General features: G+C 39.3%; 1 protein-coding gene across 1 annotated transcript; it reads right to left on the bottom strand.

Annotated features, from left to right (window-relative positions):
- Nucleotides 1-8,741: 8,741 nt before the first annotated feature.
- On the bottom strand, nt 8,742-12,364 carry LOC113882083 (olfactory receptor 10C1-like). The gene is made up of 2 exons (XM_027525257.1): nt 9,947-12,364; nt 8,742-9,846 (listed from the first exon to the last, which is right to left on the bottom strand). Exon 2 carries the CDS (start codon nt 9,841-9,843, stop codon nt 8,893-8,895), a length of 951 nt encoding a protein of 316 aa, XP_027381058.1. The 5' UTR covers nt 9,844-9,846; nt 9,947-12,364; the 3' UTR covers nt 8,742-8,892.
- Between the last annotated feature and the right edge of the window lie 2,020 nt (nt 12,365-14,384).

The following is a 14,384-nucleotide window of genomic DNA, read 5'->3' as shown; positions in this document are numbered from 1 at the left end:
TCCAGGCCTCCCTGTCCATCACCAACTCCTGGAGTTCACTCAGACTCAATTGTGAGTTTTGAGGTGTCTGTGGGTTTGGTGTGACTTTGGGCAGCCTGTATTTTGATACTAAGGGCTATGTTCCTGCATTGCTAGAGAATTAGCGTGGTGTGTCTTGCTCTGGAACTTGTTGACTCTTGAGTGGAGCTTGGTTTCAGTGTAGGTATGGAGGCTTTTGGATGAGATCTTGTTGATTACTATTCCCTGGAGTAAGGAGTTTTCTGATGTTCTCAAGTTTTGGATTTAAGTCTCCAGCCTGTGGCTTTCAATTTTATTCTTACAGTAGCCTCAAGACTTCTCCATCCATACTGCACAGATGATAAAACATCTAGGTTAGTGGTGAAAAGATTCTCCACAGCGAGGGACAACCAGAGAGGTTCACAGAGTTACATAAAGAGAAGAGGGAGGTGGGAGTTAGAGGTGACCAGGAGGAGAAGATGGGGAGTCAAAAGGGGAGAGACCAATCTAGCCAGTAATAAGTTCCCTAAGTGTTCTCCACAGCCTGGAACACCCAGAGAGATTCACAGAATTAAGTAGAGATGAGAAAGGGGAGGGAGGAGATAGAGGTGACCTGGGGAAGAAGAGGGAGAGTCAAAAGGGGACAGCAATCAAGCCAGTAATCACACCCCTAAGTAAAAATTGGTACTGAAGATTAGAGTCTTCAGTTCAGTTCAGTTCAGTCACTCAGTCATGTCCAACTCTTTGCAACCCCATGAATTGCAGCACACCAGGCCTCCCTGTCCATCACCAACTCCTGGACTTCACCCAAACACATGTCCGTCGAGTCGGTGATGCCATCCAGCCATCTCATCCTCTGTTGTCATCCCCTTCTCCTTCCCCTAATCCCTCCCAGCATCAGAGTCTTTTCCAATGAGTCAACTCTTCGCATGAGGTGGCCAAAGTACTGGAGATTCAGCTTTAGCATCATCAGTCCTTCCAATGAGCACCCAGGACTGATGTCCTTTAGAATGGACTGGTTGGATCTCCTTGCAGTCCAAGGGACCCTCAAGAGTCTTCTTCAACACCACAGTTCAAAAGCATCAATTCTTCGGTGCTCAGTTTTCTTCACAGTCCAACTTTCACATCCATACATGACCACGGGAAAAACCATAGCCTTGACTAGATGGACCTTTGTTGGCAAAGTAACGTCTCTGCTTTTGAATATGCTATCTAGGTTGGTCATATCTTTCCTTCCAAGGAGTAAGCGTCTTTTAATTTCATGGCTGCAGTCACCATCTGCAGTGATTTTGGAGCCCCCCAAAATAAAGTCAGACACTGTTTCCACTGTTTCCCCATCTATTTGCCATGAAGTGATGGGACCAGATGCCATGATCTTCGTTTTCTGAATGTTGATCTTTAAGCCAACTTTTTCACTCTCCACTTTCAGTTTCATCAAGAGGCTTTTGAGTTCCTCTTCACTTTCTGTCATATGGGTGCTGTCATCTGCATATCTGTGGTTATTGATATTTCTCCCGGCAATCTTGATTCCAGCTTGTGCTTCTTCCAGCCCAGTGTTTCTTATGATGTACTCTGCATATAAGTTAAATAAGCAGAGTGACAATATACAGCCTTGACATACTCCTTTTCCTATTTGGAACCAGTCTGTTGTTCCATGTCCAGTTCTAACTGTTGCTTCCTGACCTGCATATAGGTTTCTCAAGAGGAAAGTCAGGTGGTCTGGTATTCCCATCTCTTTCAGAATTTCCCACAGTTTATTGTGATCCACACAGTCAAAGGCTTTGGCATAGTCAATAACGCAGAAATAGATGTTTTTCTGGAACTCTCTTGCTTTTTCGATGATCCAGCAGATGTTGGCAATTTGATCTCTGGTTCCTCTGCCTTTTCTAAAACCAGCTTGAACACCTGGAAGTTCACGGTTCACGTATTGCTGAAGCCTGGCTTGGAGAAGTTTGAGCATTACTTGACTAGCATGTGAGATGTGTGCAGTTGTGCGGTAGTTTGAACATTCTTTGGCACTGCCTTTCTTTGGGATTTCCTGGGGCTTCCCTGGTGGCTCAGAGGGTACAGTGTCTGCCTGCAATGCAGGAGACCTGGGTTTGATCCTTGGGTCAGGAAGATCCCCTGTAGAAGGCGAATGGCTAACCCACTCCAGTACTCTTGCCTGGAAAATCCCATGGACAGAGAAGCCTGGTAGACTACAGTCCATGGGATCGCAAAGAGTCAGACATGACTGAACAACTTCACACTCACTTTCTTTGGGATTGGAATGAAAACTGACCTTTTCCAGTCCTGTGGCCACTGCTGAGTTTTCCAAATTTGCTGGCATATTGAGTGCAGCACTTTCACAGTATCATCTTTCAGGATTTGAAATAGCTCAACTGGAATTTCGTCACCTCCACTAGCTTTGTTCATAGTGATGCTTTCTAAGGCCCACTTGACTTCACATTCTAGGATGTCTGGCTTTAGGTGAGTGATCACACCAGCATGATTATCTGGGTCCTGAAGATCTCTTTTGTACAGTTCTTCTGTATATTCTTGCAACCTCTTCTTAATATCTTCTGCTTCTGTTAGGTCCATATCATTTCTGTCCTTTCTCGAGCCCATCTTTGCATGAAATGTTCCCTTTGTATCTCTAATTTTTTTGAAGAGATCTGTAGTCTTTCCCATTCAAAAATACAATATTATAAATATTAAAAAATTCAATCACAAAAATTATAAAAATATGTATATGAAATTTGCTTTAAAAATAGGGCCTTCTATATGTGAGACAGCAAAAGAGACACAGATGTAAAGAACAGACTTTTGAACTCTGTGGGGGAAGGCGAGAGTGGGATGATTTGAGAGAATAGCATTGAAACATGTATATTACCATATGTGAAATAGATAGCCAGTCCAGGTTTGATGCATGAGACAGGGTGCTCAGGGCCGGTGTACTGGGATGACCCAGAGGGATGGGATGGGGATGGAGGTTGGAGCAGGGTTCAGGATGGGGAACACATGTACACCCATAGCTGATTTTTGTCAATGTATGGCAAAAACTACTACAATATGTAAAGTAATTAGCTTCCGATTAAAATAAATTATTTAATTAAAAAATAAAATAGGGTCTTTTTTTTTTTTTCAAAGTAATAGTAGGTTATAAAAATGAGAATTATCTAGGAATTTCTCTGGAGCTATTGAGGGCAATGTAGGGTCAGTTCAGTTTCAGATAGTTCCTTGTTCTAGCTTATACTTCTTCTCAAGGTCTATAGGCACCTTCCAATGCTTAGTCAATGCTAACTACATGGTTTAAATCTGTTGCACCTATCACTTCCAGAGTTGTTCCCTCTTCTTTGTTTATTTTGGCTTCCTCTGTTTTCAAGTCTCTCCAGTGTCTAATTTCTGCCCTGACACAAGGGGGCAAAGGTGGTCACTTAGTTAGGCTCACTTGTTCAGTTGTGCTGTGGGGAGGGCAGAACACTGCAAACAAATGTCACTGGTGTGTGTGGGGAGTGCTCCCAGTGTATAGACCACAATGGGTTTGCCCCAGCTCATGTTGTGTGTGCTTTTCTGGTCTACACTGCTCAGGCTCCAGGTTGCTCTGCAGGGGAATTGTCCAAAGCGGGCCCTGGGTTTCGTGCACTTCCTAGGTCTAAGACACTCAGATTCAGGTTCTCGGGTACTCCGCAAAGGCACAAATTTGGTTGGGCCTGCGTTTTGTGCCCTTCCCAGGTCCTAGCAGCTCAGGCGACCAGGTGCTTGGCAAGGACACTGTCCCAGGTGAATCGTGCATCTTAATCACCTCCTCAGTCCTGGCCACTTGGTTTCTTGGGTGCGCTGCAGGAGTGCCGTCTCAGGTGTGCCGTGTGTCTCCTTTGGGGAGCTGATCTCTGGCTGTGACCATCCTGGCAGATGTCAACTGTCTAGGATCTTAGGAACACTTGATTAGCAACTAGGAGCCTGCTCACAGTTTGGTGGGGGATGCCATCTCTGGGGCCGAGATTGCCCTTTGCCTTCCGGTTCTGGCTGTCGCCAGCCTTCCTCTCTGCCTCCCATGGGTGGATGGGCTGGTCTGCAGTTGGCTAGCTCTCCTCTGGTATTCGCTCAGTCCTTTGTTATGTGAGCAAGCCAGGCTGTGCCTTAGGTTAGAGCTTTTCGCGGGGAAAGTTCTCTTTCTCTATCTTTTTTTTTTTCCTTTCTGGCTATCCCACAGTTTGTGATGCTATCTCATGTTAGCTCCCTCAGATTGTCCTCAGGGCATTCAGACCTGGTCCTTACCCTAAGCCTGCAACGTGCGCCTCCCTGTTCAGCCCCCGCTTGCTGGTGGCAGATGCAAAGAGTGTCTGGGCTACTTCTCCACTGGGAGTTGTGGTTAGGCGCCTATTCTGTGGGGTTTTTTTTTTTTCCTCCCAATCATGTTGCACTCTGAGATTCCAAAACTCCCCACAGGCCCACTGGTAAGAGGGTTTCCTGGTGTTTGGAAACTTTTCCTTCTTCACGACTCCCTCCCTGGTATGGGTCTCCATCCCTAACTCTTTTGTCTCTCTTTTTGTCTTTTGTATTTTGTCCTACCTGCTTTTAAAGAGAATGGGCTGCCTTTCTGGGTGCATGGTGTCTTCTGCCAGTGTTCGGAAGTTGTTTTGTGGAAGTTGCTCAACATTCAAATGATCTTTGGATGAATTTGTGGGGGAGAATGTGGTTTCCCCATCCTATTCCTTCACCATCTTCCCCATTTCCAATTGTTTACTTTTTCTAGATTCCATGTAGAAGTGATAACATGGAGTGTTTATATTGATATTTAATATATATATATGTTATATATGTATTATAATCTCCCCTTTATCTCCTTTATCCATTCAAATGTTGGTGAACACTAAGGTTGCTTCCATATCTTGGCTATTGTAAATAATGCTGCAATGAACGTTGGATTGTACATATCTGTTCAAATTAGTGTTTTTGTTTTCTTCAGATATATATACTCAGGAATGGAATTGCTGGATTGTAGAGTAGTTGTACTTTTAGTGTTTGAAAACCTCTAGTAAGTTTTCTGCAGTGGCTGTATCAGTTTACATTCCCATCAAGGGTCTAAAAGAGTTTCTTTTTTCCACATTCTTGCCAACATTTGTTGTTTGTAAAGTTTTGGATGATAACCATTCTGATAGGTATGAGGTAATGTCTCATTCTGGTTTTGATTTGCATTTCTCTAATAATTAATGATGTGGAACATCCTTTTTTTGGGGGGGAAAACTACAACTGGTAAATTTATTTCCTTTATTTTAGGTCAAATAATACTTAAACATTTAAGCTGTAATTTTAATGTTTTCATTTTATTTTTTAATTTAAATTTATTTATTTTAATTGGATACTAATTACTTTACAGTATTGTATTTGTTCTGCCACACATCAACATGAATGTGCCTGTTAGCCATCTATACGTCTTCTTTGGAAAAATGTCTATTCATGCTTTCTGCCTATTTTTTGATTGAGTTTTTTGGTCTTATTGATACTGAGTTATATGAGCTGTTTATATATTTTGGATATTAACCACTTACCAATCATACCATTTACAAATATTTTCTCCCATTCAGTCGGTCATCTTTTTGTGGATTATCATTTTGTTTTATATATATATATACACATATATATACATACACATGTATATATTTCCTGTGCAAAAGCTTTTTAACATTAAGTAGGTCTAGTTTGTTTTTGCTTTTGTTTCTTTTGCCTTAGCATACAGATTCAAAAAAATGTTGCTATGATTTATCTCAAAGAGTGTTCTGCCTATTTTCTCTCTTAGGAGTTTTATGGATTCTGGTCTTAAATTTAGGTCTTTAATCGATGTTGAGTTTATTTTTTTTATATGATGAGTGGAAATGTTGCAGACATTCTTTTACATATAAATGTTCAGTTTTTGATCATTTCAGACTTACAAAACTTTTCAAAACTAGTAAAGTAAACAGATATGATGATGCTATACAAATTGTTTTTAACTTTCCTTCCATGCCACGCTCAGTTGCTTCAATCGTGTTCAACTCTGTGCGACCCAATGGACTGTAGCTTGCTAGGCTCCTCTGTCCATGGGATTCTCCAAGGCAAGAATACTGGAGTCAGTTTCCATTCCCTCCTCCAGGGGATCTTCCCAGCCCAGGGATGGAGCCTGTGGCAGGATGGAGTTCTTGCATCTTCTGCATTGCAGGCAGATTCTTTACCACTGAACTCCCAGAAAGCCTGTTACTTGCCTTAATTTTTAATAAATAATCATTTTTAAGATTAATAAGCACATGTAAAAGTAATAATCTTTAATGCCTGCAGATAACTCCTGCCTACTTCTATAGTGTAATTGTCAAGTAGTTATTTTCACGTGTTCAGATTATTTCTATTCTTCATTAGGTGCACACAGATACAAATAAACACCACAGTGTATTATGTTTTGGTCTTTGGTGAACTAAATAGCTTTTGGTAAAATGAGCATATCTGGCAAAACACATCTTTGTCATTAGTGAACATCACTACCATTCTGTGATTGTAGCATCATCACATCTTTTTCTCAGCCTTATTGAGATAAAATAATAAAAATTGTCAAGAGTTAGACTTAAGGTGGGTAATGTGATGATTTTATATTGTCATTGTGAAATGATTACCACAATCAAGTTAAGTAACATATTCACTGTCTCACATAGCTATCCTTTGTGTATGTGGGTGATAGGAACAGTTAAGGTCTACTTTGTTAGCAAATTTCAAACACAGTACAGTATTATTAACTACAGTCAGCATGCTCTATGTTAGATTGCTAGAACTTATTCATTCTATCTGTAAATTGTCATGGCAGCAGTCAGAGGTCTTCTTTCCTTGTCACATTATCACTACTATGAGTAGTTATTAATCACTTATAGATCACAGCACCTCCCTGAGAACTTGATGTTCAAATTTAAGGTAATGCTTCTATAGATGACTAGAGGCACTAGATTATGTTGCAACTATGTTCATTTCTCTTAAGAGCAAGTTTTTGAATGAGTTCCAAATATATTCTTTCAGAATTCATCTGCACGTATGTACATTTGGTAAACTACATAAAAATTAAAATTGCTTTTATTAATTATGTTTAGTTCAGCTTTATTCTTCCTTTCTTGAATTTAAATCTGATTTCTCTTTCTTTAAAAAAATTTTTTTTACTATGGAGACTCTTGGTAAAAATTTCTTATATTATTCTGCAACAAATTCCTCTGAATTTTATGACTTTTCTCTTTTGGATGGTTACCTATTTTCATAGTACCTACAACTCAAAAAAAAAATTATTTAACTCTATGCTGCTACTGCTGCTTCTAAGTCGCTTCAGTCATGTCAGACTCTCTGCGACCCCATAGACGGCAGCCCACCAGGCTCCCCCATCCCTGGGATTCTCCAGGGCAGGGAAGAACACTGGAATGGGTTGCCATTTCCTTCTCCAATGCCTGAAAGTAAAAAGTGGAAGTGAAGTCGCTCAGTCATGTCCGACTCTTAGGGACCCCATGGACTGCAGCCTACAGGCTCCTCCATCCATGGATTTTCCAGGCAAGAGTATTGGAGTGGGGTGCCATTGCCTTCTCCGAATTAGTAAGGATAAGAAATTTTAAAATATTTTTATGGAAGGAAATATTTCACATCATAGAGTTGTTTGGGAACTAAGAGTCGCAAGAGACAGATATTTATGGAAGCGCTACTCAGCGACCAGAATGTGAAAGTGAAAGTCGCTAAGTCCTGTCTGACTCTGCAACCCCATGGACTGACCATGGAATTTTCCAGGCTAGAATATTGGAGTGGGTAGCCTTTCCCTTCTCCAGGGGATCTTCCCCACCCAGGAAAGGAACCAGGGTCTTTTGCATTGCAGGCGGATTCTTTACCAACTGAGCTATGAGGGAAGCCCTCCCAGTGACCAGAGCAGAAGTCATATGAACCTCTCATGGACTGGTGGTGGTGGTGGCTTAGTAGCTAAGTCGTGTCTGACTCTTGTGACCCCGTGGACTGTAGCCCACCAGGTTCCTCTGTCCATGGGATTCTCCAGGCAAGAATACTGGAGTGGGTTGCCATTTCCTTCTCCAGGGATCTTCCCTACCCAGGAATCGAACCTGAGTCTCCTGTGTTGCAGGCAGATTCTTTACCGACTGAGCTACAAGGGAAGCCCTTATAGTGCTTTATCCTCTCATGGACTAGAAAATGCCTAAAGGTATAGGTAAGAATGTCCTAGACTTCCGAGATATAAGCTGGTAATTTGTACTTTAAGCCTGTGCATGCACGTGGATTAAGTTGCTTTGTCGTGTCTGACTCTTTCCGACCCTATGGACCATAACCCACCAGGATCCTCTCTCCATGGGATTCTCCAGGCAAGAATACTGGAGTGAGTTACTGTGCTTCCTTCAGGGGATCTTCCCAGCCCAGGGATTGAACTCACATCTCTTACATCTCCTACATTGGCAGATGGGTTCTTTGCCACTAGTGCCACCTGGGAAGCCCCATTTTAAGTCTGTACATTAACCTAAACTGAAATATTTTGGAAAACCTGTCTAGTACTGGACTCACGTATCAAAATTCTTTGGTAGCCAATTTCATTCCAGAACGTGACAATCAGAACTGTAGCAATAAGAAGACTGCTGTCTCCAAAATTACAATTGCTGTTATTAAAGAAGGTTATTACAAAACAGTTTGACAAGTGCATTTTTTCTCCCTTCCTTCCTTTTCTTTCTTTCCTTTTAGATTGAGTATGCATCTTTTTCAAAGAGAAATTTTTATGGTCCTCTAGTATGTTGTTGCTGTTTAGTCACAAGTTGTGTCCAGCTCTTCTGCAACACCATGGATTGTGCCCTGCAAGACTCTTCTGTCTGTGACATATCCCAGGAAAGAATGTTTAAGTGGGTTGCTATTTGTACCCATGAGTCAAAGCTTTTTCTTGCCCAGAGTTCTCCAAAGAGCTGTCTTGACTTCCTTGTTCCGTAAACTGTAGATGATAGGGTTGAGCATGGATGTCACCACTGTGTAGAAGAGGGCCAGGAGTTTATCTGCCCCAGGTGAATGGCTAGACTTGGGCCTCAAATAGCTGACAGATGCTGAGCCATAGAAGAGTGTTACTACCAGTAGGTGGGAAGAACAGGTGGAAAGAGCTTTTCGGCGACCTTCAGGGGATGACATGATGAGCACGGCAGCTAGAATTCTGACATAAGAAGCAATGATTAATAAAAATGGGCTGGAAATGCAAAGAGTGGCCACAACAAAGACTGCAGCCTCATTATGGGATGTATCCCCACAGGCTAGTGCCAGAATAGGGGGGAGGTCACAGAAGAAGTGGTCTATTTCACAGGGGCCACAGAAGTCCAAAGAAAAAATATAGTTGGTTTGGCCCAAGCTTACTATGCAACCCACACCCCAAGAAACCATTGCTAAATGGACGCACACTCCACGACTCATTCGTGTTGCATAGTGAAGTGGGGAGCATATGGCCGTATAGCGATCAAAAGCCATGGCTGCCAAAAGATAGCATTCACTGATCCCAAATAAGGCAAAGAAAAACATCTGTGTAGCACAGCCCTCCTGAGAGATTCCTCGGGCCTCACTCACAAGGCTCTGCAGCATCTTGGGTATAGTAGAGCAAGTGTATCCAATCTCCAAGAGAGACAAGTTGGCCAGGAAGAAGTACATGGGGGTATGGAGGACTGAATTGGTCCAGATGGCAAGGGCTATGAGAGCATTGCCTGTCAGTGATGCTAAGAACATGAGTAAGATGAAGGAAAATAAAAGCCAACACTGTTCGGTTAACTCAGAGAATTTGGTAAATGCAAAGTGTTTCACAGACATGCTATTGTCTCTCCACAAGGAACAATTGATGCTCATGACCTGAAAAAAAGAAAGGCAGGTCATTAAAAGATTCTTTTAGCTGGAAATATAAATCTTTATATTGCTCTTAACAAGCTCAAGTCAGAGATAAATTTCTTACCTCTAGTTTAAAAAGTTTGGAAGTTACACTGATCCTGTTGCCAAATCTAGTCAGCAGACATAAAATGGAAAAAAATTTCCCTTTTATATCTAGTCAGCAGGCATAAAATGGAAAAAAAATTTCAGCACAATTAGCTTTTATCCCATTATTTTATCAAATAAAGTTATCATATCTAAATATTTATTTCCTATTGTCTTGCCACTGACTTGCTTTCTTCACTCATTCATTCCACAAGTATTTGTTGAATTCAGAGTATTTTCAGAGTATTTTTCAGTTACTGTTCATGGGTCCTGAGATTAAACAATGGAAAAAAAGGATGGAAACAAGTGGACTCATTCAAAATTCTGTTAAATATGAAATAACAACTCTGAATGATTACAAAACCCTTGGTGGATATGATTTTGAAAAATTTATTCACACATCAAGTATTCTATTATGATGCATTTACACTTAAAGCATTTATAAACATTTACTGTGTACTGTATCTAGTTAAATTAATTAATATAGTTTAATGTATATATTCCCCATGTAGCAACACAATTCAGTTAAGGTTGTAGTAAAGAAACAGAGCTAATAGTCTATTATCTTTTTTTTGAACCCAAAACATTTTCTTAAATATCTTCAGTTCTCAATAATAGCCTATGCAGTTGCATAAAAACTCTGATTGTGGAGAAGTTGTCATCTCTTTTATCAGTTAAATACACAAATATGTTATTAATATAATACTTACTAATTCTATCTTCCTGTACCTAGGAAGAACTGCTATTTCCTCAGTGACACTGATGGAGGAAACAAGGAAGAAATCCAAACCAGAAATGGAGAATGCCTCACTCTTTCTTAAGTAGGGACATCACAAAGATTTCATTTCATAAGTATACTGTCCCATTTAGACTGCAGACAGTAAATGCAAATGCTTGTGTTGGGAGTGAGAGTCAGGGTCGTGAGGCATGGGAGAAAGCAGCTGGTGGATGATACACTGGATGGCTGACTGTGCAAAGGCCAATGTATGCTGCCAGTCATTTGATAGTCTTAGCCCCACAGGATGAATAAAAAGTTATCCTGTGATAAGTACTTCCTACAGCTTCACAAAGTTCAGAGATAATTGAAAAAATAAGATGTCTAGAAAGGTCTGTGAGTGTCTCTAAATAATTAAACTTACAAAGAATTATATTCTGTCTATAAATAATTATTACATCATAGAGAGATAAATGTATGGGTCTGCTTGGGGTGAGAATACAAACAAATGTAGTCAAATTCCCTTCTCCCTCCCTGTCACTGGGAATAGTACTACACGAGGCAAAATCTGATTTTTTTCATGACATTTTCTGTTTTTTTCAGGATTTACTCTCTGTTGACCTTTGTCCAGGGACCCTGAGATCCATGTAGTAGAGGTCAGTTTTATGTACATATCAAGAATATTTAACTTTAATCATTGTCTACTGAAAGAGAGGGAGGTCCTCAAGGGCAGCTGTCAGGGGTCTGTAGATAGGAGCATCATGGCAGTACAACAGACGGCTTAGCACAGACATTCTTCAGGCTTTTACCTCATACATTTTCTGGACTTAAAGCTTCTAATTAATCATTTTTGTGAAGAAAAGATGATGAAGCCCTTCCTGTCTTTCTTGCTGAGTTGTTTTGAGTTAAAATGCAAACATTACAGAGGCAAGCCATGAATGAAAAATAAGGAATTAAAGTGCACTTCATCAGCATAAAAAACTCTTGCCTTTTACTAGTCTCATGTTAAGAAACTCAGAGGATGATGTGTGCCATACCCTCTATTATAACCAGTCTGTAAAAATAATCTATTTAATGTACATATGTGTAAAAATGAGTTTGCTGTACAGCAGAGATTGACACAGCATCTTAAATCAACTATACTTCAATAAAAAGCCTATGTTAAGATTCAGTTATCAAGAAAATATGCACTGATATTAATCTGAAGATATAGGAGTTTCATGCCCAATAATAAATTGTATTTGTCTATCTCTACTCAATGTAATAAGAGATTGAGTGACCAATGAACATCAACAGGATTCTGATGGTTTGAATTTTGGAATGGAGTTTCAGTGATAATTAGATGTATGAAGAGACAGAGGAAGGAGACAAGATAATTTTAATAGCTCAATGGGTTGGCTTCATGTGCCACCTTACTCAGCCCCAAGATCCAAGACAAGTACATTCTGTATAGTTCTGCTTTGGAAATAATCTAGCACAAGTGATTCATTTTGGGTCCGTGCCACATAATCAGAAATGCTCCTTAACTAATTCAGTCCCTTATTAATCTCTGTTCTCTTAATGAAATGTTTCTTTGTTTCCCATCAGTCAAAGGAAAACATGAAACATTATTAGATATTTTACCTGAAACACTTAGTACAGTGCCTGGCATACAAGAAAAACTCAATAAATATTCAACTCTTTGCAACCCAATGGGCTGTACAGTCCATTGAATTCTCCAGGCTACAGTACTGGAGTGGGTACTATTTCCCTTCTTCAGGGGATCTTCCCAACCCAGGGATCAAACCCAGGTTTCCCACATTGCAGGTGGGTTCTAAGAACTGAGCTATCAGGGAAGCCCCAGTAAATATTAATCTTTGTTATGCTGAAATTGTCATTTCTAAATGATCAAGTAGTAGATACTGTTTATGTAAATTGGTCATTAGTTTGTAGAGAAGATTTCCCATTGCTTTCCACAATTCACCCATAGTCATTTCATTGAGGACTTAATATTTAGCTGTGTGATGCCTTAACATAACCCAGACGAACTATGTTATCGTTTCATTGGAATAACATGCACAAGATAATCTAGGCATTTATATTACCCAACAATAAGAGACATATCTATTTCCTGAGAAGTAATTATTTTGGAACAATTTGCAGCAATATTATGACAGAGCTACTGGCAAACTGAGTAGATATTTATACACTTCAGAGAAGAAGAAAAGACCTGATTAAAATAATCTCCAGAACTGAATAATGCTTTGGGTATTATCTATCCATTTTAGCATTTTAATAGACTGTCTTCCACAACCTTCTTTTTTCAAGACATCAGTTTTATCACATACCTTTAATTCTAAACTTTGAGTGAAAAAAATAAATGGTTTTTACTTCTGATGAGCCAGTAGCTAATTTTGTCTGCATGCTCTCCATTTAACCTCCCAAAGTTCAGAGGATATAAATCTCCACATCCTCACTCCTAAGACCATGCACTGAGAAGATTTTGCTGTGGTCAGGACCATGTCTGATTTCATGAAGGCTGTGTGTCTCTTAACAGAGCATCATGTCCTTCCTAGCAATGCTCTCATGGCTAACACACAAAGACACACAGACACACACACACACAAGCATGCAAGACTGTGCTGATTACATAATGATGATGTTTGGACTTGCCTCATCCTGGAACATTAAGAATTATGAATATTTATACTTTGTTTCTTCTTCTTGTTCTGAATCCATATCCTGCCTTCCTTTCTCAGGAGACATATTCTTCTCACTAGAGTATGTCAGGAAGCAGTTTGATTCTCTCAGGAATTGCCATGGACAGGTCTGTCTCTATCTGTTGGGGAGTATGAGTATTCAGAAAGCAAAATAAATAAATATAAAAGATAATGTAAAAAGAAAAGTAAAAGTAAATCAACAGCAATATATAATGAATAACCTATAGTATAGATAGCTGCTATCATAGACTGTGTACACAATGTGATATTAATTCAAGGGAAATCTACTACTGGAACCAAATATGTATGTGACCACTCTATACTATTAATATAGAATACTCACATTTAAATTTTTGTTTGAATTAAACTAAGTAGTTATCAAAAGTAATTATGAAAATGATGTAACTTTCATGTCATATTAATAGTATATTGATGCATTTAGTATTTATTTTGATTATTATAAGACTCAATAAATCATAATAATCTTCTAATCTTCTAGTAACATGAGTTTGACAAAGTACCTTTTTGTTTGTATCAAAAGTAAAAAAACCTGAGTCAAAGATATATATTATGATGATGAAAAAACTGTATGATACTTAATATTTTTTGTTTAAATGATATAAAAAAGTGGATAAGATAATAAATACCTATTATTGACATGATATGAAGGCAAAGGAAAAAGCCTACAGAAGAGTAAGTTGTCATTTGTTTTTTTAATTGGAGTAAATTTCTTTACAATGTTAGTTTCTGCTGTACAAGGACATGAATTACTTATGTGTATATACATATCCCTTCCATTGTGAATCTCCCTTCCATACCCACAATTCCACCCTTACCAGTCATTCACAGAACACCAAACAGAGCTTCCCACCAGCTAATTTTGCTACCTGATTCTAGAAAAAAAGTTTAAATTCTTCCTCTTTTGGGGGAATATAGCTTTATTCCTCTGTTCAGATTCATATTCCTTTATTTATTTATTTTTAATTTATTTATTTTACTTTATA

Source organism: Bos indicus x Bos taurus, chromosome 23, assembly GCF_003369695.1.
Source record: "Bos indicus x Bos taurus breed Angus x Brahman F1 hybrid chromosome 23, Bos_hybrid_MaternalHap_v2.0, whole genome shotgun sequence".
Classification (NCBI taxonomy): Eukaryota; Metazoa; Chordata; class Mammalia; order Artiodactyla; family Bovidae; genus Bos; species Bos indicus x Bos taurus.
This window is presented reverse-complemented; position numbering and strand designations above follow the sequence as displayed.

Excerpts from the sequence above, each read along its gene's own strand:
- LOC113882083 (XM_027525257.1), bottom strand. The coding sequence starts at position 9,843 with ATGAGCATCAATTGTTCCTTGTGGAGAGACAATAGCATGTCTGTGAAA.